The 26597-nt window shown below is 35.8% G+C and overlaps 1 protein-coding gene across 1 annotated transcript; it reads right to left on the bottom strand.

The window, feature by feature from the left end:
- Positions 1-5327: 5327 nt before the first annotated feature.
- On the bottom strand, positions 5328-26303 carry LOC120426138 (catalase). The gene is made up of 2 exons (XM_039590852.2): positions 25969-26303; positions 5328-7043 (listed from the first exon to the last, which is right to left on the bottom strand). Exons 1-2 carry the CDS (start codon positions 26020-26022, stop codon positions 5583-5585), a joined length of 1515 nt encoding a protein of 504 aa, XP_039446786.1. The 5' UTR covers positions 26023-26303; the 3' UTR covers positions 5328-5582.
- Between the last annotated feature and the right edge of the window lie 294 nt (positions 26304-26597).

Below are 26597 nucleotides of genomic sequence, written 5' to 3' on the forward strand. Positions count from 1 at the left end.
CCGTCAAAACAGCTTGGGCCCTTGGTGAACACATCGGTGAGCTGATCACTTGTCAGGAGGAACTGGCAACTTGGTGAGTTCTCCTGGCCAACTATCACGAATGTTATTGTTGCGAATGCTCCGAGGTACATCCGCTACCGGTGGTGTAGATCTTATTCGTAGTGTACTTGCTCTTCTCTTGGTTTGCCACCCGAGAGTTGATGGCGGTTCTGGTCGGCCAAATCGGTTCGCAGGCAGAACCGAATGTTGAGCGGCGATCGTTGATATCGCTCTCCCGGTCTCCGCCCACTACTCCCAGCAGCAGATCGGCGGTCTCGTTCCATTTGCGCTTCTTTAAGCTTCGATACCTTCTTGCACAACAACCGGAAATTGTACCGCTTTTTTCTGTTTTGCTGCGCCTTCAAGCCAACCAGCGATTTGTCCATCTTTCGCACCTTACTCCCCCTCTCAAATCCTGGAGGCTTCCGTACTTCTGTCTGGTGCAGCTGTTCCACCGCTTCTGCCGGCAGCTCACGAGCGACGATTCGGGCGTACGTTTCTTTGTAGTCGTACCCCGCACGTTGCGAGCAACCCGTCACGACGAGACGAGCTTTGTACCTGGCAGCGGTACCGTCTTCTTCCTTCTCGATCCTGAACTTGCAGAACACAACTCGGCGACCAGCAGGAGCCTCGACGAGGTCCCACGTGCGGTTCTTCTCTAGCGACCGCAACTCGTCGTCGATAGCGCGCTTCCACAGCGGCCAGTCGTCGCGTTTCTGCAGCGCTTCATTGGTGTCGAGAATCTCGTCCACGTAGGCCTCGGCGTTCAACGCAACGGCGACGCAGACGTCGTGGTCGTGCCTTGCCGGCCACTTCAGCTTCAACTCGTGGTCGGGCCTTGCCGGCCACTTCCGCTCCAACTCGAGTTCGGAGAACCCAGCCGGATGCTTCTCCAAGCGACCTCTTCTTTCTCCCGCAGTTTCCTCCAGTTCTGGTACTGCATTTTCTTCCGGCACTGACACTAGGTTTTCTTGAGGCACTTCTTCTTCTTGCACTGTGTCATCTGGATCCGATTCTTCACTGTCGAGTTCATCTTCCGTGCAAACTTTATCTTCCGGCACTTCTTCTTGATTCTCCAACTCAGCAACCACAGCCGATCCACACATCTCGAGCTCTACGTCAAGCACGTGCAAACTTCCGTTCCGCGTTGCAGTGCACTTGATATCTCCGTCCTTTGAGATGCGAGCATGATTCCGGCCAAACGAGACTTCCATTCCGCGCTCAGCCACCTTCTCCACGGAGAACAGGTTCGCCCTAAATGCCCCGGTTTCCCGCAGATGTGACACTTGAACGGAAACGTTCCGTTATTACCGGCACGCGCTGCTTTCCGGTCCGACACTTCCTTCAGGGCTTCCCACGTCAGCTTCGGCGATGAAATTCCGCGGACAGCCTCCCGTTGCGGCTCGGCGATCATCATGAGCAGGAACAACTTTTCGTCCTCTTCCCTCCGGGACTTCTGCAGTGCTTCCTTCCGCACCCGCTCCGCCACGCCTTCTTCCGCAACCACCTTGAAAAACGATTCCTCCTACTGCGTCCGCAGGATGCAGTGATGGAGTTTTAGCACCTTCAAATCCGCTTCAGTCCGAAAGCTCCAGCACGAGAAATTCGTCCCGTCGAACGCGTGCGACACAAATTCGTACTCCATCGCACGAGAAAAAAAAAAGTTCTTTTCGCGTCTCACTTCCCGATAATCTTAACTCACTTTCCGATCGCGAAAATTGCGTCACCTTCCCGGACGTTCACGCACATGGAAAAACTTTTTCCTTCCGTTCGTGGTTTCCTTGGCGACGTGCCACGCGATTTGCTGGGCCACACAACCTGACGAGTTGGCGTTGGCTAAACTAAACCTAATCACCAGGGCCACACTTAGGGTTGACTTCCAACATAAACTATGTATCAAGTCAAGGAGGGAACTAACCGGGAATTTACATTTGATCCAAAATAAACTAAAAAATTCGTACTGGGCTTATTTTCATCGAGCTGTCAAATCGCAACATGAAAAAAACTTTCTGTGCAGTTGCAGTGAAGCTTACCAAGGCTTTTCAAAAAGTGTAACTCCATGTTGCACGCATACACTCTCAGGAGCGGCCGTGGCTGACTGGATACGGTGTTCGCTTTGTAAGCGCTCGAAGCGGGGTTCGATCCCCCCGTCCTTTGGATTGGTAAGCAAAAATGCTAACCACTAGGACCATGACGACTTTGTGAACATAGACTTAAATTAGGAATACTGTTACTGAGAGCACTTAAATTAGGAATACTGTTACTGAGAGCGTGGAAATACAATGTCCCATCCCAGAGGGTCCCGGAGTACCAAACCTTCTTAGCATGGTGCTCCCAACGAATAAAACCAATCCTCCGAGCGTATGGTGTTGTGTCTCCACGCTTCTTCCTCCAATCCGATTCAGAATTGTGTTGTTGTTCGAACACTCCGTGCTCAAACTCAACTCACTTCAACGAATTATGTCTCTGGAAGTGTTGGAGCGATTCGACGGGATTGATTTTAAGTGCGCTTTGAAGTACGACGGGGAACAGGACGGCCCCGTGAACATTTACAGTCGGAACCAGGAGAACAACTAAGCAAGGATTCGGTCAAGAATACGATCCTGGACTGCGAAGCGATTGCGTGGCACCCTAGGTGGCACCAGAAGAGAAGCAGATTGTACCTGAAAGGCCACCTTCCCATTCAACAAGCGTACGGCCGACTATCTAGCTGCTACAAGTCGCTCTGGTCAACGGACCCCGGTGCCACCGCAATTCACCCACGATCTGGCCCATCCGATCAGCAAGTTGGGCGCTCTCCTCCAATTACACGCACAAAAAATGACAACAATTCTCGTTCATTTCCGCTGCCATCTCAGCACAACTGGTTTCGTTCAGCTTCGCGCCGGAGATTGCCGTCGAAAAATCAAACGTCTAGAAAATTGTTCTGCCGAAGTCTCGGCAAACAGAATTTTGACAGCGGCCGTTTTTCTGCCGAAGATTTCGGCATTCCTAAAAATATTGTAACTGAAAATGTCGTCAATTTTAAAACAAAACCAACCGAGCTTTTCGGTATTTACATTTTTTTAATCAATGAAGATGCAATAACTAATGAGTTGACATTTTTATTTTTCGTCAATATTATCACATTCAATACAAGTTTTTGCAGTACACTAGCGGTTATTTACGTGAGCTAAAGAAGGATTTTGTTAGCTGTTGTGCTCGGCCGCAGAGGAGCATTTCAGCAATAGAGTTTAACTTTTGCTAATTTCGCCAAGCAAGTAAGACAGGATTCTCCTTCCTTAAATTCCTTCACTACCACAAATAGCCGCGGAATATCGGATGAAGTTATCTCCCCATTGTACTGTAAAGAACTATTAAAGTTTTACTAAATTGAATGCAAAAACTGAAAACGAAAAACACCTATTTCATTTTCTAATTACTCACCGAGCTTATTATTGATCCTTACTCCATTTCCTTCGGCGCGTGAAAAACGGCCTGCTTACTGTTAGATTTGCCTTTCAAATAGAAAATCCGGAATATTTCATGGAACTGGCACAAACGATCTCAACACAAAACTAAAAACAAATATGGCTACTCTAAAATCTAGCCGAACAGTTCGGCACATCCATGCGTCTGACAGATGGATTTTGCCGAGCTCGGCAGTTTTTGTTTACACCGAGATGTTCGTTAAAATAATGTGACGAACTTCGGCATTTATTTTCATTCTGCCGAAGTATCGGTTGAAATAGCTGACAAATTCGAAAATTTTTAAATTTCTTCCGAGATTTCGGTAGAAAATCATTCTGACGAACAATTTCGGCAGAAAATTCTGCCGAAGTCAAAAAAGGAATTTGAGCGTGTAATTTTTTTTTAATTTAAATCCATGTTTGTACGAGGCATTTAAAAAAAATAAAAAAAATAAATGGAAAGTAGGCAATAGGCGCTAGGAATTTTGCGAATCTCTGAACAAAAAAGCTGTCAGTTGATCCAATTCAAAAGACTTTTTTTCAATATGCTGAAGGTAGGTAGTAATTCCAAGTAATTTTTATTAATTTTGAGCAATTCTGTGTGGTTTCTGGTAATCCCAACTAATTCTGGGAAATCCAAGTAATCCGTGACATATTGCCAGTAATCCTGGTAATTCCATTCAGACTGGTAAGTAATCCTTGATGCTGGAAACCCTTGACTATAAATACATTGATGCTCTAACATGTACGTCTCTTTTACAAGAAGAATTCATACTCATCAAAGACTACAAAGACGAAGACGGGCTCATCCTGAAGAAGGGCACCAAGGTTATATCATTGGGCAGGACAGCAGATGCCAAGCTGGAGCAAATCGGCTATTCCACCAGCGACGGCCGTTCCCGTACATATCTGCCGCTCGCGGCTCTTGGTAGAAAAACGCCATCGCCAGTATGTGCCATCGACTACTGCACACGTTCCGGCCCCGTATACAAATGCACAGGATGCAATATATTCTACCATAAGGAGTCTGGAGCAATCAAGTTAGATAGATAATCGTAAACTGCTCTAGATACTTAACTATGAAGTCCGTGATTGGGAAACAGAATATCAACGTTTGTTTTCCTTTTGCTTGCCGACGTTACGAATATCAATACCGGACTCATATTCGGATGCTCTACTCCTGAGCTAACTCCTAAAAGAAGATACAGCGTCCTCAAAACTCGTCTCGTCAATGATTCGGCCAACCAATATCCTCGACCTCGGATACGCCGCAAAACCAGTGCCGTAAGGAGTCGCCACTTGGTCGGCAGACTGCGGCTTCGCCAGTAAATCCACAAGCAATTCCGTCAATGATCCAGGTATAGATATAAGCACAGACTGTCTATGATATAAACGTTTGAAAACTTACAAGGTATTTCTGGGCTTGCGGCCCGGGTTTTTTGGAATGGCACCTTCGAGTAAGACGTCAGTCCTATGTCAAAAAATCCGGCTGATGACGTAGGCCGGATCTTTCACCGCAGTCCTTTTGAGATGGCAGCATTAAGCTCCGATTCACATTTTTTGAAAATCAGGGTGAGGGGTGTAGAAAATCACTAAATTTAATATTAAAGAAAATGTTATAAATCCATTTAAAAGGCAATTTTCAGTCGTTCCTGAAAGTTTCATGAATATATTTTATTGAATATCAAACTGAGTAAGAGACGATTTAAGCCTTGGTTAGAACATCAGCATTAAAACAAATTAATAAATGTGTTTTAGTTTATTAAAATTCCTGTCCAAATTGCAGAAGTTATTACATAGAATAGTATGTGATATTAACATATTGGCGAACAAGAAACGTTGTAGGAAATCGTTAAACTTTATTGAAATCGCTTAATATCCCATGTATAGAATGTTAACAGCTAGAATAGAAAATATAAAAATTACCTTTTGATTAAAAATATGTAAAAATCTCATCCTTTATTTCCGTATGTGTAATCCGTAAACCCTTTTTCTTGTAGGTAAATGGTGGTACAAATTAGGACAATAAAGACGATAAAAAATATTGAAGCTTGTATGTGTGTGTGAATGTTTTGCACCTCTTCCGGGACCACCTTACATCTTGGCCGAGCGCTGCAGCTTCAGGCCCTCGTTCAGCAGACGTCCGAAATCGGCATCAACCTGGGCAAAGTTCTTGACGGCACGCTCCTGGATGAACTGCGAGGCATTCTTCAGATGGCCGACAATGTTGTCCACCAGACGTTGACGGGCTGCCTGGTCCAGCACCTGGCGGTAGAACACGGTGGCCTGGGAGAAGTTGTCGTCGTCGGGGGTTTCGAAACGGTGGATGGTTCCGGCACACGGCTGCTGGGTGTTCTGCAGCTTGTGGGCGAACACACTCGGTTCCGGACCGCCGAACGAGTTCGGGTAGTAGTTGGGGGCGCCTCCCTGGTTGTCGGTGCTGTTCATCGGACCGTCACGCTGGTAGTTCTTGATCGACACGCGATACGGGCAGTTGACCGGCAGCTGCTGGTAGTTGGCTCCGAGGCGGTGACGATGGGTATCGGCGTACGAGAACAGACGACCCTGGAGCATCTTGTCCGGGGATGGTTCGATACCGGGGATAAGGTGAGACGGAGCAAACGCGATCTGCTCGACTTCGGCAAAGTAGTTGCTTGGGTTGCGATCGAGGACCATTTTACCGACTGGGATCAGCGGGTATTCGCCCTGGGGCCAAACCTTGGTAAGGTCGAACGGATTGAAGCTGGTCTTCTCGGCTTGCTCGAAGGTCATCACTTGGATGTACAGCGTCCAGCTGGGGAATTCTCCCTTGGCGATCGAGTTGTACAGATCACGGATAGCGTAATCCGGATCGGAACCGGCCAGTTCATCGGCACGCTTGGCGTCCAGGTTCTTGATGCCCTGGTCGGTCTTGAAGTGGAACTTGCACCAGATCGGATTGCCGGCGGCGTTGACCATCTTAAAGGTGTGCGATCCGTATCCGTTCATGAACCGGAAACCGTCCGGAGTACCACGATCGGCGAACAGGAACATCACCTGGTGAGTCGTTTCCGGCCGCAGCGAGATAAAGTCCCAGAACATATCCGCATCCTTGAGGTGAGTCGCCGGGTTACGCTTCTGGGTGTGGATGAAGCTCGGGAACAGGATCGGGTCACGGATGAAGAAAATCGGGGTGTTGTTTCCCACCAAATCCCACACGCCATCCTCGGTGTAGAACTTCAGGGCGAAACCGCGCGGGTCACGGGCCGTATCTGCCGAACCACTTTCACCGCCCACCGTCGAGAAGCGCACCGCCATCGGGGTCTTCTTGCCGACCTTCTCGAACACCTTTGCCGCGCAGAACTTGGTGATGTCGTGCGTCACCTCAAAGTAACCGAACGCGCCGCCACCCTTGGCGTGGACCACACGCTCCGGAATGCGCTCCCGATCAAAGTGGGCCAACTCGTCCAGGAAGTGCACGTCCTGCAGCAGCACCGGACCGCGCTCGCCGGCGGTCACCGTGGCCGTCTTCGTTCCGACCGGGGCGCCATTGCTCGTGACGGAGGTGTTGCTCTCCTGGAATTGGGGGAGAATGAAATTAGCAAAATGTTTTTTTTTTTGGGATAACTATAGCATCTACATTTCAATATCTTTGGATTCTTTCAATACATTTATGATTGACTTAAAAATATATAACAATCTTTAAAGTACTTCAAATATCAAGTTTAAGTTATAACTACTTTAAGAATTCTAATTTTAAAAGATTTAGTCTGCTTTAACTATTTTTTTTAACTTAAATTTGTTTTTTTTATAAAACCAATTTTACACAATTAATAAATAAATAAAATATAATACACGATTTCAAAAGTTGTGAAATAGTCGAGGAAATAGTCCTAACAAGGCAGCTTGCAGTGCCAAGGCTTTTCATTGAGTTCCTTCCAGAAGCTCTAGACATCAAACCCACATTGGCTGGGCTAGTGCCCCACGAAGTCAACCGCTTTACTCATTTTTTTTTCATATAAAGTACACGTTTTAATTCGCGCGCGGAATGAAAACCGGTTGTGGTCCGGTCGATGTTTTTCAAGTAACTTCCTCTCGCTACGCTTGCAGCAGGCAAAACGTCGGACATGTCGTCCGTGGCTATTTACAGTTCAAGCCAGCAAACATAAAGAAGTGCACCGAGCTGCACAGTTAAGGAGAAAGGAGAAAGGGGTTTTGGCTGGAAGACCCGGTTTGGTTTGGAAAACAGGTTTTGTTGTTGTTTATACCGGCACAATTTCCGCTTGCAATAGTGCTGAGACGACACGTGGGCAATTTTTTGTGCAGTTTTGTGCAGCAAAAAAATAAAAAGTCGTTATGCAATGCAATTTTAAGGTTATAAACAATAAACAAGATTTTTTTACACTTTATATTTCTAGAGTTATTTTTGAAAAGGTCCTATAAGCATTGTGTTTCATATGTTTATAGGACCTAATCCAAAAAAAATCTTGATTTTTACTTCACTTTGGTCAAATTTCCCATACCAAACCATTGGGAAAGAAACCAATTTTTTAATGATCACAGAGGATATAAAATTGTTATTTTGGTAAATAAATCAATTTAAATTACAAAAAACACGAGTATTTAATTTTAGAACGCTTGGAATCAACGTTAAAACAAAGTTTTGAATTGTTGCTTTCTTTTCGCAGTATTCCATTTTGCAAGCTGAGGAGTTTACAAAACAGGTTCCTCGCAAATTTATCAGCATGCGAATATGCACCTGAAGAATTAATATTCCGAACTCGTTTGCGATTCCGTGGACGGATGCAAGCGTTTGGTCTGTTAATTTGCATGACTCTTCGTTTAAATTTAAGGTTTTTAGCCGGCGTAAATAAAATAGTGTTGCTTTAAATTTTAAGAGAAAGTAATTTGAAAGAAAACCTTCATATTTGAAAAAAAAAAACATATCTTCAACCAAATACATGATCAAAATGATTACAATGTAATGTTGTTAAATTATGTTGTATGGATGCATTTGTGGCTAAACAAGTTTAAGTCAGTAGGTATCAGCCTAACAACAAAACTATTACTATGTACTACTCAACCCAACCTCATGTCATGTTCGTTTTGCATTTAAATTGCAATGCAATTAATCACGAATACTGAGTAATCATCAATTTTAGGACTATACCTAATGTTTTGATAAGATAAATTCCTTGTTCTGAACAATTCAAATTTGTTTTGAAAAACTAACGGAATTTCGATCAATATAATAAAATTACTCCAAAATTGTCGAACTTGCGGACCCAATCCTGATTGTAAAAATAGTCAAACTAAGTTTGAAATAGTGTTGTATGTATGTATAATAAAATGTGTGTGACACCTATCTCGCTGTAAAAAAAAGTAAAAAAAAGTATGTTAATTTGTATTGAAGTAAAAATAAATATCTAATAAACTTTAGGATGAATTTTTGATGCTGCCTTAAAAAAAATCAATTACAGCAAAAAATGTTTTCTATTTTATATATTAATCAAAAGTTTGCATTTTGTCCAACATATAAAAAATAAAAAAGATCGAAAGTGGTTAAATGTTATCAACACCGAATTTTGGTGATATCCTTTTTTTCTTAAAATTATATGTGATTTTTCGCAACCTGACTCCGCCTCTAGGCGGCCTTCGATTTAAAAAATCACCAAACATTACTTTTTCAAACAATTGATCCTCAAAAAAGTTGAAAAGAAGATTTTGTTTTATTATTTGTGTTTTATAATAGTAGTTTATGCAACAAGTTGCAAAAAAAGAATCATGTTTTGCAACGAGTTCCATACAATTTTTTTTTTACAATTCCGAATGGAATTTTAAGTCAAATGTCCAAGTATTTAGTCAATTACCGTTTAAATAAATAAAAATGTTGAAAGTATTACTTTTCTAAACATGTGAATGAATGCTAAAAAATTGATGCTAAAAAGTAGAACTTTTCAGCATTTGTTTTGAAAATGGTCACATGACGGAAATGCAAAATGTGTTATCCTCGAAACAATTTTGAAATTTATTCAAAATCACAAAAAAGGCAAAAGATAGTGATTGAGATTGTAGTATAGGCAAGTACAAACAAATACTAAACAAAATACTTGAAAATTAAAGAATAAAGACATAAAACACGAGACGAAAAGTTTTTCGAACAACAAAAGTTGCTCAAAATGAACTCATAAACAGTGCACAGTGGTCCAGATCGCAAAATTAAGTGGAAAATGGATATTCCGAAAAATGATTAAGTTTTGGAGCTTTGGTGTCTTGAGAAGAGTTGTTGCAAATGGAAAAGGGCAACTTTTGGTTTGGTTTAAAATTAGGGTGGTTCAAGATTAGGGTGATTTTGGAAATTAAACTTTACAGGAATATTTTTGAGATTTTTTTTTTCTTGTAGAAAGTTGTTGGGATTGCCAATTCCAGCAACTTTGTCCAAGACGCCAAAATTTTTTATCTCATAATGTACGCCTTCTACGACCAAATTTATAGAAAGCATCTGAGCAAACCTTCAAAAATCTTTTTTTTTTTGCAATTCCGTCGTGAAACTACTTACTTTTCCTGTCATTCTTGAATGACGAAATAGCCTACTTTTCTGTACCAAAAATAACAGAATCGAATAGCAACATTTTTCACAATAAATGCTGAAAAGTGACACTTTTCAGCACTCAAATGGGTGCTGAAAAGTTGAACTTTTCAGCACTTGTTTCGAAAAGTAACACTTTTCAACATTTTTTTTTTGATTTTAACGATTTATTGACAAAATACATGAAAATTTGACATAAAATTTCACTCAGTGTGTGTTTTTTGGAATTGCAAAAAATGTTGTATGAAACTCGTTGCAAAATTTGATTTTTTCAGCACTCTTCGTATTTATCCAACTCGGTGAACCTCGTTGGATAAATGTACGACTCGTGCTGAAAAAAACCTCTTTTTGCAACTTGTTGCATAAACTACTATTTTGAACCTAGCAATTCAGGGTTAAGTTTTAGAGAAAAGTGATATTCGGAGCACTTTTAAAGCTCTAAAAAACGAACATTTTTATTTGTTGACATGTCAATTTGGACTTAAGGGTCAAAAGTTACAGCCATTTTAAAATGCCATGTAAAATTATCATTTATGACCAATTTCAATTATTATTATACATTAAGAATATTTGTGCGTTGAAGAAGATGCTGCATTATAAAATTGAAAGTCATTTTAAAGTATATTTTCAACCTTTATTGGAGGTAATTGAAAAATGAATTAGAACAAAAATCATTTAAATACACGGAATAAACTTTTAAATATTCAAAAGATATATTTAATGGAAAATGTAATTATTATAAGAATGATTCAATAAAGTATATTTAATTCAAAATAAAGTTAGAACATAAATCTTAAAAAATACTACGACAGGATACTTTCCTAGGTTTTTGTATATGCTAGGAATACTTTTTCTACATCTAGGGAACTCTATAGTCACGTTTAAATTTTTAGGTCAAGTGTTTTTCCGAGTTTTTTTTAAGACAATAGTTCGAAGAACTACTGATAATGGCCTAGTAAAGAGTTGGCAATTCACATCTGTTATTTTCAAATTGCCTTGTAATAAATTTCAAAAACTTTTTTTTGTCTGAAAAGAAGGAAAATAAAGAAAATCTGTTTTGGCTTTTTTAAATGAATTGAAAATAATAGTTTTAAATGATGTAACGAAATAAAGATATCGGTCAAATATGTTACATAATCGATATGTAGCCAAATTCACTTTCCTCGTACATCACGACCCAATCACGATCCAACATCATCAGTGGGCTCCAAGGGGTCCAAAACATAAAATAACCGAACAAGAAAAACTTCAAGTGACCCACGAGGCATTCGCATTCGATATGTGGGGGCTTGGTTCGATGACCGTTTCAGCCTGACCACCACCAAAAAGCGGGCATGTTGGCGACAAATTGTGGGCTTAGCTTCGTGATTGGGATTTGGGCTCGAATTTCGAGGTGGTGAGAGGCAGTTTAAATGACTAATGATTTTATTTTTTTATGTGGTGAATGATGGATTTGATGGGGCCCAAGTTAACTCGTTATATGCTTAAGAAAACAAACAAAGTTTCACTCAAGGCCAGGGATGGAATAATCGCAAAAAAATCAATTTCGCTTGCGAACTTTCTTCACCCGCGAAAGAGAGAGGAGGCAAATCACGCAAAAGAAAATCGCTCCCGAAATTCTCCAAAAAAATCAATCTGCTGATGATTTTTTGTGAATTTCCTTGTCAGCACCACTTACAAAAATTTATTTCACTTTGTTTACACATATTGCCCATCTACTAAATGTGAAAGGTCATATTTCGACGTGTGACGTTACACTTGCAAGTGTAGTAGTGAAAAATATATTCCACCGAATAATCAAGATGATGATTTTTTTAGATTCCTTTGACGGATCTTTCGTGCGCGAGAGAGAAGAACCATGCTCCCTTCGGATTTTTTCTCTTGATGAACGTCAAATGATTTTCTTTTGATGATGATTATTCCATCGCTGCTCAAGGCATTGCTAGTTCATTGACACCTGTTAAGCAGCATGCTTAGTAGAATGGAAAACTTGGCCAACCTTTCTACCGCCAGAAGCCGGTTTCGGTTTGCATCCAAGCGTGGAACGCGGTTATGGTTACTTATAGGGGAGTTCCAGTGCATATCATAAGGCTCAAACTGGTTCATCCACTGAACTAAGTAACAGCGATTAATGCATCGCAGATCGCGCGAACCTTGTTAATACCCGAGTAAATGGAAATGCTCGGTAGTTTGTGTTCGATTGCGCTGACATGGTTGAACACATTTTGGAACAAAAAAAAACTACTGTAATTTAAATGTTAATATTCAACCAAATTTTGATAAGCTTCACTAACTTCAACCTTCTCGGGTTAATTCAAGCAGAAGCTTTTTTTGTTCATGTTTGCACAAACTTCCCCCAACCCTTCAAGTTATAAATTCAGCAAATAAATGCAGCCGGCTTGTAGTGGTGAAGTTCGATGCAAATACCCCCGCCGCAATCGTGGTCCGCTCAAGTGCCGACTTTCCGGTCGGTGAATGTCTGGGGCTGGTCGTGATGTAAGAAGCGCCGATCGTCGACCAGCTATGAATCAACGCGGGCTTGATGAATCTTTTAAGTCGTAGTTACTAAAGTAGTCGCTGTGACGGGCATTCAAAGCATCACAGAACAACAACAAGCCAATTTGAAAGCTCTAGACTTCACCTTCGACCGACGTCTGCTTCGCGCGTGAAGTTCGAAACGCCGGGCATGGAGGAAAAAAGTCGATGAATTATTTATTGGGCAAAAAATGAGGTATTGTGTGGCCTGGTTGTAGTAGTTCTGCGTGTTTCAGTTCTATACTGCATGGTTCTTAACATTCTCGAAATTTGCGTTTAAGGACTCACTAATACGTGGTTTACTTGGCAGTGAACTTGCGAAAATGTTGCCAACTCATTCCTCGCTGAGCAATTAAGTAATGAGTGATTCTGACGGAAATCGCCACGACTCGAAAAAGTTCTCAATTGCCGTTCAAGAACACTTTGATGCTGTCACCTTCTAAACACCTTAAGGGTTATTTATAAAATTAAGCTAATCGCAGGATTGGCGCAGCTTAAGTTATCTCGATTTATTACCACAATGCTAATGAACCGAAAAGTCTCTGGAGTAACACACAGCGACGCCTGTATTTGCCTGTACCCACGATCACCTTTCGTAGTCAATAGGTCCAGCAAGAAGAACAGGAGGGAGAAGTCGTTATCGTAAGCGTGATAACACGGCAAAAGTTATGGCAGACGTTGCCAGCAACAAACAAACACCCGGGGGAGCAACTTTATCAGCGTATTGTTCAGCGGCGATGGAATTAGCGCTTTTTTCATGTATTTAAACTTGTACTTATTTGCTGGCGTGACCATGCACATCCGATGTTGTGAGTTAAGGAAAAAATACATTTTGAAACACACTAAACTGAATTGACCCCAAATATGAGGAAACCTTAAAAAAAATCAAAATTTAAAAAAACTTAGAGTAGTACATACAGTATGTAAAAAAAGTATTTACACCCCTTGGGCACTGTGCACATTTTGTGATGAAATATGTAAACAATTTGAAATTTTACAGAAACCTAGTACTACGTTTTGTTCAGAAACTCATGCCAAACATTTTGTTACAAAAAGATCATGAAAAGATGATTTATATAAAAAGTTCTATAACAAATACTATTACAGAAATCAAAAACGGTGCAAAAAAATTATACACCTTTCGAAAAATTAACATTAATAAAATTATTTGTTGACAAATCACCATAAATCCAGTCTCCCAACTCCAAATAGGCATTCTTGACTGATTAAAAAAATAATTTGGATAGAATATAAAGTTTACTAACAACTTAGTATAAAAGTTTATATAACTCTGGAAATTTTATACAAAACATATCTAAACTTAATTTTGCAAACTTTTAATTCAACTAAATGTCAATATATTGCCATAGAATTGCTAAATAAACATTTTGGAGTGGGTATAACACCGTTTTGGGGGTCTTTGTAACGATAGAATAGATTTTTCGTTGGAATTTCGTACCAACCCGGAATTACGTTGTCGGAAAATCCGCCGACATTAGAACCGGTCCACGATTTACAGGTCAACCTATGTGGCATCGTAAAGGGCATAAAATTTCCGATCTTTTGATACCCAGACACCTAGGTTTTCTATAAAACCTACCTGAGCAAAAAGTAAGTTTGGTCCACGAGAACAAAAATTACGAAAGTCCATAGGAAAAGTCCAACTGACGACTTTTGGCTTGCGAGTCCAACCGCCGCACTATGGGGTATTTCCTTATAAGCGGCCAAAAATATTTTTTTGCTTTTTTTGTGACTTTTTTGTGTTGTTTGTACTTAGTATAATAAAAACAAATGAATTTTGATATTTTTCCAGAAAATAAGTTTAATTTTCGATTTTTTCATATATTTGAGGCCACATGCATTAATGTGGTGAATTTTAATATTCTTGCTCTGTCTATTTGATGCACGGAATGGCGGTTTATGCTATGTTAAAGTTTCTGATTTCCGTTCAATCTCCCTCCCCTTCTTCTTGAGTTAAAATCCACCTCTCTTTGAAGACCCACCCCCCCCCCCTCCCCCTTAAATTAAAATTTGATTTTTGCGGCGTTTTAGAATTTTAGACGGTTTATTTTATGGAACATTGTATGGATTCTCGTCCACGTTTTTTGTTGATCCACTTGCAAAATTCACGTTTTCCACGATAAATTCTTCTAAATCAAAATCACTATATAAGCGATTGTCGTTAAATTACTTAAAATATGAACTTCTTCTATGGGATTTTGTATACCTCGTTTTGAAGCTACAGAACAACATGCGTAGTTTTTCCTCTGTGGTTTTTCCCTGAGTTGATCATGTGATGGTTCTGCAATGTTGTAATTCTTACAAATATACTCGAAAGCAGTTCTCACGTTTTCAGAATAGTGCTTCTGCTTCGTTATATCGTACAGGGACACTACGGTATTATTATCCATACTTTCAAAAGAACACAACAACGATATGAATATTCGATATGAATCTTCGACGAATCGTTCCTGTAAAATACTTAGAATAGGAATTTCTAATTTTATTAAACGTACTTAGGGTACCAACAAAGTCATGAATATCAAATCAATTTCAAAACATACATAGCAGGTACGTCATTTCTGCCTCCGCAGGTAAATAATGTGATTTTAACCAAGCGTATACGCGAAATCATTAATTTTCTTGCATGAATCAAAATGTTCAAAATGGCATAACTCAAAAAGTGCACATAAGTGCACTTTGAAATTTGGAGACAAGTTAGGACATGGTTCAAATTTTAAGCTGCAAAATTTTCAGATCGCACAAATGCACACAAAAAAGTACTCCATTAACAAAGTTGAAAAAAACTAAATTTTGAATAAAAATCCATCTTTTTTGATTTTTATATTTTGTTCAGCCTGTAAAAGTGTGTTTTGAAAAATGTTATTAAAAAGTTGAATCAATTACCTTTCTGAATATATATAATGATGCAGGAAAAAATACATAAACAGCTACACAGTACAACTATGAAAAATAATCATTTTTTTTGTCAAAAAACATGTTTTTTCTTACCATTTTCGCCTTTGAAGGTCTGCAATTCAGTGAATTTTGAACCTACAACTTTCAAACTCCGGATTTTTCTTAGTTAGAATGTTTATTTTCGAAAAAAAAATACCAAAAAAATAATTAGAGTATGTCGGTTTTTCGATTTATGGCCGCCTGAAACCCCATAGTGCGCCGCCAGCGGTTCCACCGGAGCACACAAAATCGGACAAGGTTGCTCCGACCCCGCTTTGATTTGCGTGAAATTTTGTCCAAATTTTGGTTCCTAAGCATAAATCCTAGGTCCATTTTACGATATTTCGTGACGGAGGGGCGATACGACCCCTTTCGATTTTTTAAATTCTAGAAAGACGTGTTTTCAATAATTTGCAATCATCACTTTTGCTGAAATTCGGTAACTGCATATGTGTCAAACTGAAATGTCTTATTGTTTGGATGCTGCCGAGGGAAAATCCTCTTTCAAACATGCTGTGTTTTTTTTTATTTTATATTGTGATCTTTAGAAACCACACAGAAAAAAATAATGTAAATTTGGAAGCTGTAATTTTGGAAGGTTGAATATTACCTCTTTTATGATGTAATTTTACCTCAATTTAGACTGGAAAAGTGACATTACACCAGAAAGGTGGTAAAATTACACATTTCCATAGGTAAAATTACACCTTTTTTCTGACATAATAGATGTACCCCTTCCCAGATGTAATATTACCATGATTTTTTTTCTATGCTAGGTAAGCAAAATGGTAATAACAAATGCCTCGATGTTTTTGATGAAATAAATGTATAAATAAAAGTACTGGAAACATTTTCAATGACAAGTAACATCAAAATCTTCAGCAAATGATCTGTCAAACTGCCACAAGAAAATTACTGAATTTTCAGCAAAATAATTTGACGTTTCTTTTGCTGAAATTTCAGTTGTTTTGGCAACTATTTTACTGAAATTTCAGTAAATCATCTGTCAAAGTGACAAATATTAGTTAACTGAGAATTCAGTAAAATTTAAATTACTGAATCGTTTACTGAAATTTCAGTAGATGAAAATGCAGTAAAACTTTACTGAATTTCAGTATAAAAAATTGGGTGTGTACTTTTCGAATCTGCAACTACCCAGAAAGACCAGTTTTTTTTCATTTAAAACAATAATAAATCATTTTAAGATTTAGTGTTTTTTTGCAAATTTGCAGGGTATTTTTTTAAATGTGTAATAATGTTCTACAAAGTTGTAGACCAGACAATTTCAGAAAAAAATGATACAGAAACCTAAAGGATTTGCTTGTAACCATCGCGATTTGAAGAAAAAAAAAGTTTTGATAAAGTTTGTCGTTGTAGATCATGGCCATTCATGGTCACCCGCGACAGACAAATCGACGAAACAAAAAGAAACGTAAAAAGTAACTTTTCCAAAGCTGATATATTTTATGAATCACGGGAACTCGTGATTACACATTTTTTTTGATTGTCTGCAACTTTGTAGAACATTGTTACACTCTTTAAAATAACCCTGTAAATTTACAAAAAAAAAACAACACAAAATATTAAAATCACTTACGACCTTGCATCACCAAGGACGTATGTGACTTCTCCGTATGAAAAGCACATTCGACCTTTTATATGCGTGCGATATTTTTGTTTAAATTTATTTTTTTGGAAATTCTGCTCGAGTAGATCATTAGTAGTGCGTTAGAAGAGTGCAACCGTGCCAAAAACTTAATTTTGAATAACTGGCGCTTACGACCTTTTGAAAACTAACCCGAGAATTGTTGTTTTTAATAAGAAAATTATTCCCAAAAACAGCATTTTTTTCTTTGATTGTACCAAAAAAGGCATCTTTTAAGCCATGTAAAGTAGGGACAAAACATTTTTACGGAAATATATTTATAAAACAAATGCTTTTCCAAAACTATTGAAAATGCACCCCAAGTTAGTAATCGAAAGACTTGTTTTTTTCATAAAATGTATTTTTGTGCCTTTTATGGGCATTTTAAATATAATTTTCATAGTTTTGATAACAAAAATGGTGTCCGTATATATTTTTTTTTCAGATTTTTTGTTCCCAAATAGCTGAGAAAATTTTCATACTTTTCATTTTTTGACTCTAGAAATCGGATAAAACATTGCTCAGATATAGCATTGCAAAGAAATCGAGAAAAAAAATTTCTAGGTGTTTTCCAATTAACTTTAAAAATCTCAAATCTCTGTGTAGGATACCTCAAGTTTTTTTTTGATAAACGTTTTGTGAAACAAAAACTGACAAAAACTAGGAAAAACATTTGACACAGTCTTATCTTTAAAAAACAACTAATGATTGTAACACATCTCTACTAGTTTATACAGGATATTACAATCTTTTTTTCATGCAAATGTTGAAACCTAGGCTTGTAATTTCAATTTTGATATTTGTTTGCCCTTCCTCTCGATTTTTGCCCAAGTCAAAGTTAAATAGACTTGACAAAAATTGCAAAAAAAAAAAAAATAATAAAATAGGAAAAAACACAACATCATCGATTTGCCATTTGCATTCCGTTAGACATGCAATCAGCAAACTGTTTAAAATTGCATCAGGCAAAACAGTTAACGGTTACATTCGTTATCGATCGATAACTGTTTCACTTGATAACAGTTATCGAACCTTTTTAAACCCAAGTGGCGCGCCGTCAACCCCGACAGAAGTCAACATTTGAATAGCTCGAGTACCAAGTACCTTTGCCCGTGGGGCAATATGGGCCAAAATGCTTTTCCAAATCACACCGCCACGCCGTCCGTACGCACAAAATCGCCGTTTTTTAAACCATATTTATTCCATTTTTAAAGTGATAAGGGCGGCGAAAACGCTATCGTCTGGATCGTGGTTTTTGCGACAGATTGATACGATTGTACTCTAATCCCGAAGCGTGTCTGATTCTACGTTTGATTGTATTCGCTAATCTAACGAACTTGTCGGACAAAAATAAAGTGAGTAAAAAAAGGGTGCACTGCAAGCGTGACTCATCAACTGGTGCCGTTGGGGTGTAATTATTCTAATATTGATCCAAACAGCTCCACCGAGAATGTGCAACTCAATTATCTGATGGACTCAAGCAAAAAGATACATTAGCCTAATTGCCATGACGTGCATCCGATAGTATCGATGTGATACCCCGGCTGCCGAAGGACTCAACTTAAACTAATTTATTAAAGTTAATCAGATGGATTCACGGTCAAATCAACAGTTGTTTATCAAATGCAAATTCAACCTACTTTTTGATACAAATCCGAGCGAACAAAGCATGATCAGCGTGACCTAGAATAGTTCTTATATTGATCAGTCGCGTTACCTATCGTTAACTCAAACGCACCTAGTCACCTCTTATCGTGCTTAACTCCTTTGTTCGGTGTATACACTTCAACCCAGATCTAAGCGTTCATAACTCAGCATAGCGTGACCGCTCGATGCAAATTAACTCCCGGGCAGCAAACGTTCTGGACACAGTATGTGTGACTTTCACTTTTTTACGTTTCTTATCGCACAAACCTATAGAGGTGAATGAATCCTGCTAAAACCGACCCAATTAGGTGCGAGCAACCAACCTACGCAAGTTGCAGGTCGAGAGCGAAAGGGGTTTTGTGACAAGACAGCCCGCGTATTACTACTGGCAGTTCGCAAGTCATTTCTGGCCCGTTATTGCCGAGAGAAAGTGTATCTCAATCTTGTGACTGGCAGGCAAAAGGGGCTCGGCTGAAGCTTGAAATTGGGCTTGAAAAAGCCCTCGCACCTTTAGGTATTTAGTTATAGTTTGGTTTTTTTTGCTGTTCTTCAATGCAGTAGCTAATGTTGGAGATTTAGAAGGCTATTCAGAGCACGATTGGCACGGAATTGCATTCGATCATCAGAGTCGAGAGAAGGACGCTGGATGGACAAATCTCGCAAACTGCGAATAAATCAACGTAGTCCAATAAAGTCCAGATATCGACGTCGTCGTGCTATCTTGTGGCACCCACCATTTCGACGTTCCGAGAAAAACGCGTTTTAATGTTTGACCTTGAATAAACGAAAACTAGAGCACGCAATGTAAACAATAACAAACACGTTTTGTTTGGCTGACCATTCTGTGCATTGTTCCGCAGTTTGGTTGAGATTGGTTTCTGGAGTCCCGAGTTATAATTACAAATGTTTACGGTAGTCTAGCTTGTACGTGCGACAAACGCATCCTGACTTTCCTGGCCTGAAATCCCTTTGGCCAATTGTCGCACTTACATCTATTTTCAGGGAGTGACAAGATAGCACGACAAAATTGAAACTACTTTCATATGTAAAGTGACAAAAATGCACGGAATTTTTTCGGTTTTTGTTGAATATCTCTGGATTGAATTCGAATTTTGGGGATCTGTGAAGGTCAAAAGGTGAGGCATTGTGAGCTGCACAAAATGGCGTCCTTAACTCAATTTGGCCCAAAATGCACGTACGACAAGTTAGCACGATGACGACAATATGTTTTATCTTCCGATACACAATATGTCACGGCTTATTTGTAAACAAACTTAACAAATTAAATAGTCAGCGCTACTTCAAAAAATGATTAATAGGACCAGGGGCGCCGACTAGTCCAAAATGTTGGGAGGGCACGGTTGTTTTCCGAAATCGATAGGCAAGAGTGGCGATTAGATGTTAAAGTTTCTGTATATCACGAATTTTAATAATTTTATTACGATGTGCTGCGATTTTTTTTATCCGGAATCATTTTTTTAGAAAAAGATAATTTATTAAAACGTGATTGAGAATGTTGATTAAGGGGAATTTTTTATATGTTTGGAAGGCGAATTCCTTCTCATTGGCATATTCTCACTTATTTTCTAGAAGTAACAGTCAATAATAAAAATAATCAGATATTTAGTAATTCAACAATACAAATATTCTAAAAATAAAAACAAAAGTAAAATGCAAAAATTTTGAACTTCAGAAATTTAAGAATACAAATACACATTTAAAAAAACATCCATTTTTCAAATCTGCAATTTAGAAAAAAATAACAGATACACCAAATTCAATATTCCAAATAAAAAATAATAATACAGAGAAACCTCTTTTTACGCGGTGGCGTTACGCTTTTTGTTTCGTAGATTTCTCTTAAACCCTACAATATTTTTGAAAGCTTCAAAAAGCGTTTTGTAGATCTGAACAAAACCTACAAATTGCTTTTTAAAAGATTGCAAAAATGTTGCGTCGTTCCAGAGAAATTTACAAATCAGAAAAACGTAAAAAAAATCATGGCTTGAAAATGTTAAGAAATCAAAAGCAGAAATTTAAACAATCAGAAATTTAGAAATAACAATAAAATTCAATGTTTAAAAAAATCGAAAATTTCAAAATTATGATACATCAATTATTTTTTACATCAATTATTTTTTAAGAATTTAAGAATTTAAGAATTTAAGAATTTAAGAATTAAAGAATTAAAGAATTAAAGAATTAAAGAATTAAAAAATTAAAGAATTAAAGAATTAAAGAATTAAAGAATTAAAGAATTAAAGAATTAAAGAATTAAAGAATTAAAGAATTAAAGAATTAAAGAATTAAAGAATTAAAGAATTAAAGAATTAAAGAATTAAAGAATTAAAGAATTAAAGAATTAAAGAATTAAAGAATTAAAGAATTAAAGAATTAAAGAATTAATGAATTAAAGAATTAAAGAATTAAAGAATTAAAGAATTAAAGAATTAAAGAATTAAAGAATTAAAGAATTAAAGAATTAAAGAATTAAAGAATTAAAGAATTAAAGAATTAAAGAATTAAAGAATTAAAGAATTAAAGAATTAAAGAATTAAAGAATTAAAGAATTAAAGAATTAAAGAATTAAAGAATTTAAGAATTAAAGAATTAAAGAATTAAAGAATTAAAGAATTAAAGAATTAAAGAATTAAAGAATTAAAGAATTTAAGAATTTAAGAATTTAAGAATTTAAGAATTTAAGAATTTAAGAATTTAAGAATTTAAGAATTTAAGAATTTAAGAATTTAAGAATTTAAGAATTTAAGAATTTAAGAATTTAAGAATTTAAGAATTTAAGAATTTAAGAATTTAAGAATTTAAGAATTTAAGAATTTAAGAATTTAAGAATTTAAGAATTTAAGAATTTAAGAATTTAAGAATTTAAGAATTTAAGAATTTAAGAATTTAAGAATTTAAGAATTTAAGAATTTAAGAATTTAAGAATTTAAGAATTTAAGAATTTAAGAATTTAAGAATTTAAGAATTTAAGAATTTAAGAATTTAAGAATTTAAGAATTTAAGAATTTAAGAATTTAAGAATTTAAGAATTTAAGAATTTAAGAATTTAAGAATTTAAGAATTTAAGAATTTAAGAATTTAAGAATTTAAGAATTTAAGAATTTAAGAATTTAAGAATTTAAGAATTTAAGAATTTAAGAATTTAAGAATTTAAGAATTTAAGAATTTAAGAATTAAAGAATTAAAGAATTAAAGAATTTAAGAATTTAAGAATTTAAGAATTTAAGAATTTAAGAATTTAAGAATTTAAGAATTTAAGAATTTAAGAATTTAAGAATTTAAGAATTAAAGAATTAAAGAATTAAAGAATTAAAGAATTAAAGAATTAAAGAATTAAAGAATTAAAGAATTAAAGAATTAAAGAATTAAAGAATTAAAGAATTAAAGAATTAAAGAATTAAAGAATTAAAGAATTAAAGAATTAAAGAATTAAAGAATTAAAGAATTAAAGAATTAAAGAATTAAAGAATTAAAGAATTAAAGAATTAAAGAATTAAATAATTAAAGAATTAAAGAATTAAAGAATTAAAGAATTAAAGAATTAAAGAATTAAAGAATTAAAGAATTAAAGAATTAAAGAATTAAAGAATTAAAGAATTAAAGAATTAAAGAATTAAAGAATTTAAGAATTTAAGAATTTAAGAATTTAAGAATTTAAGAATTTAAGAATTTAAGAATTTAAGAATTTAAGAATTTAAGAATTTAAGAATTTAAGAATTTAAGAATTTAAGAATTTAAGAATTTAAGAATTTAAGAATTTAAGAATTTAAGAATTTAAGAATTTAAGAATTTAAGAATTTAAGAATTTAAGAATTTAAGAATTTAAGAATTTAAGAATTTAAGAATTTAAGAATTTAAGAATTTAAGAATTTAAGAATTTAAGAATTTAAGAATTTAAGAATTTAAGAATTTAAGAATTTAAGAATTTAAGAATTTAAGAATTTAAGAATTTAAGAATTTAAGAATTTAAGAATTTAAGAATTTAAGAATTTAAGAATTTAAGAATTTAAGAATTTAAGAATTTAAGAATTTAAGAATTTAAGAATTTAAGAATTTAAGAATTTAAGAATTTAAGAATTTAAGAATTTAAGAATTTAAGAATTTAAGAATTTAAGAATTTAAGAATTTAAGAATTTAAGAATTTAAGAATTTAAGAATTTAAGAATTTAAGAATTTAAGAATTTAAGAATTTAAGAATTTAAGAATTTAAGAATTTAAGAATTTAAGAATTTAAGAATTTAAGAATTTAAGAATTTAAGAATTTAAGAATTTAAGAATTTAAGAATTTAAGAATTTAAGAATTTAAGAATTTAAGAATTTAAGAATTTAAGAATTTAAGAATTTAAGAATTTAAGAATTTAAGAATTTAAGAATTTAAGAATTTAAGAATTTAAGAATTTAAGAATTTAAGAATTTAAGAATTTAAGAATTTAAGAATTTAAGAATTTAAGAATTTAAGAATTTAAGAATTTAAGAATTTAAGAATTTAAGAATTTAAGAATTTAAGAATTTAAGAATTTAAGAATTTAAGAATTTAAGAATTTAAGAATTTAAGAATTTAAGAATTTAAGAATTTAAGAATTTAAGAATTTAAGAATTTAAGAATTTAAGAATTTAAGAATTTAAGAATTTAAGAATTTAAGAATTTAAGAATTTAAGAATTTAAGAATTTAAGAATTTAAGAATTTAAGAATTTAAGAATTTAAGAATTTAAGAATTTAAGAATTTAAGAATTTAAGAATTCAAGAATTTAATCATCTATTTTTAGTAATATTTTCTACTTCCTGATTTTTTGGCATATTTTGTGAGGGTGCCGTTTAAAATTTCTATAGCCTTTTTATTTTTTTTAAATCGATCATAAATTTCAGAAGGCGATACACTTGTGTTTTTTAAGACTATAATGTGGAATTGTCTCAGATCATGTTTTAATTGTCGGTTTCTCAGTAAAGCGGTGCGCTAGTTTTCAAAAATTTACTTTTTTTGAAGCAATTGTATTTTTCGGCTAAAATTAGTATAGAACGGTTAACGGTTAACAAATGTATTTGAAATCTTTTCAAATCCTTTCTAAAATTACCCAAAAAATAATTGAATTTATCAGCATTTTTGAAAATGTAAAGCAGCCAACAAATGATAACTTTGAAAAATGTTTCAGTTTATATTCGCTAAATCCTGATCTACAATGGAAAATCGCAGAATGTTGCGTTGAAAACTTGATGATTGTTTTCGCAAGAGTTTGCGTAAGTTTGATTGTAGGTAAGGTGCTATGGAAAAAGTACATTGGTTTTGTTTTTGGAACAACATGCACAGATAGAAATCTTATGAGCAAATCCGTAAAATCTATGTTGACGACATCTCTCAAATCATATACAGATGCCTCTGTGCTCTTGTACTAAGCTTACTGATTTTCCTAGAAGCACAGTGGTATAGATAAAACGTTGTCGAAATAAAAAAAATGCATCTAAATCCAGAAAATTGTAAACGATTTTGTTCGAAAAATTTCAGCGATTTCGAAAACAACAAATGTTTTTGAGCTATTTTACGGATTCGCTTACAAGAATTCTATTCGTGAGTACAAACAATGTTCCATTTAAGTTTTAGATATTATTTTCAATTATTTTTGTGTTTTTTTATATTTGAAATAAAAATATTTTTCTTCCAAAATTTCTGGGGGGGGGCACAATGTATGGGCTGCCCCCCCAGCCAAATTTTAGGGGGGGCAAAAAGTACCGTGCCCCCCTAAAGTCGGCGCCCCTGAATAGGACATTTTCTCAGCTCTCCAATGTTTCAAAACGCGAAAATAAGACATTTCTGAGGCTACGAATTTGTGTTTTAGATCCCTCTGAGTAGTTCCCTAGAATTTCGTAAACCAACTTTTCATTGTATTTTGAAATTAGTATGAGACTTATGTCCAAACAAGCCAATTTGCATAATGAGTTTCTTCTGCCATGTCTACATACAAATTTGGGGGTTGTCCATAGAAAAGTGCTATGGAACATTCGAAAATCTGTATCTCGAGGATGGATTTTCTGATAGATTGGTCTCTTCGGCAAAGTTGTAGGACCATAAAATGCTTTTCGAGCAATATATTCAGGACTACTTATTCTTTATTAAGTCCTTTGAAAATAGAAAAAGTTAAAGAATCAAGGTGCTAAAACTTAAAAACGATCGACTCTATCAGAATATTTCTAGTATTCTTTTACAAACGGCTGCTGTTCTGTACACTTTTGAAGAATTATCAAAATTACCACTGAATTCCTCATCATTTTTAACTAAATGAAAAGGTCCATGAGCTTCATTCAAAACTGCAATCAGGTGACAGCGCTTTAGTGCCCTTTCAGCTCTCTTCGAAATTGCATTTGGAAAGGGAATTATGAACAACAGTTGGAAAGTTAAAAGCGCCTAATAACGTGATTTGTTTAAATTATGAGTTTTATTGCGAAAATCAACAATTATTAAGAAGCATTCAAGCAGAGTTGAGGATTATGATGTGTCCTACCGTATGATCAGTGAAAATACCATCAGTCAAGCTTCTTTTTAAAATAGGAATTGAAACAAGTTGTCCACTTTTTGTTAGCGATTTTCTAAAATCTCGGTTTTTTGGTTTTGTGCCCTAATGAAATGTTTGGCTCGAAATCAATAATAAATAATTAATTTCAGAAATTGTTTACACTATGGTTAAAATTTGGACTGTTAGAAAAAAAATATATATTTTATATTTTATATTTTTTTATATATTTTATATTTTGAATTTTGTAAACTGCATTGTTTGTTGGCGAAATATTTATTGTTTTCAAAAATACTTAAAAATAGTTGTACACCATGTTTTAATTAATAACTTTTTTATGATTATAAATATTTAACAAAATTAAAAAGGACAAAACATTCAAAATATATGCGAAAAGAATGAAACGCAATGCTACGTTTCATCGAAGGAAAGGTCACTCTGGATCATTGATAACAGAATCAACACAGGGGGGGCACTCAAGCATTCCTATTGATATGCACTCGAGAGCTCTTGAGCACAACAAGTCACATTTTCTAGAACTAACTTTGCTCCCTGTCTACAGAGATATGCATATCACGATCATCAACTGATGCGCACTCACCTTCAGGTTGTTCCTGTGCAGATTGAGTTGATTTTCAGCCGGATTGCGCGACATCTTGTTTGGTTGTTCTGCACCACGATTAATCAGCACACTAACTGAGGGGCAAGCTTGTTTGTGAACCGGCTTTTGTACCTCTCGGGTTATGTAAGCACCTTGAAATACGCAAACACACACCACAATAAAAACACTGACCACAATGAAACAAATTTAACTGGAGAACTGTGCGAACACCGATCAAAACACAGGTAATTTTCCGGAGGTAAATATCCGAAAGTGGGGAGGGGTTGCGGTTGTTGTTGTCGGTAAGCAGAACTCAACCTGACTGACAGCCGCCCGCTGACGTGCCACTTGCTTTTATAGTGTTGTGGTGAACCGGTTCGTGTGAATCGGGCCAGCAGAGAGATTTCATTCAACTCATCGGGCGGTGTTTGTCACTTTTGGTTTATGTTTGCTTCGCATGACATTCGTCTTTGTGGGGTAGTTTTTCGACAGGGCTGGGAGGTTTTTATGCTGCAGAGGCTTGGCGGACATGTTTTGGTTACAGCATGGGGTCAATGTTCTGGGAAAGGCAACATAAAAGCTCGTGATGGAACAGCCAGGTTTCTCTAGTCCAGCGTTTAAATAGCATT

This window comes from Culex pipiens, chromosome 3 (assembly GCF_016801865.2).
Source record: "Culex pipiens pallens isolate TS chromosome 3, TS_CPP_V2, whole genome shotgun sequence".
Taxonomy (NCBI): Eukaryota; Metazoa; Arthropoda; class Insecta; order Diptera; family Culicidae; genus Culex; species Culex pipiens.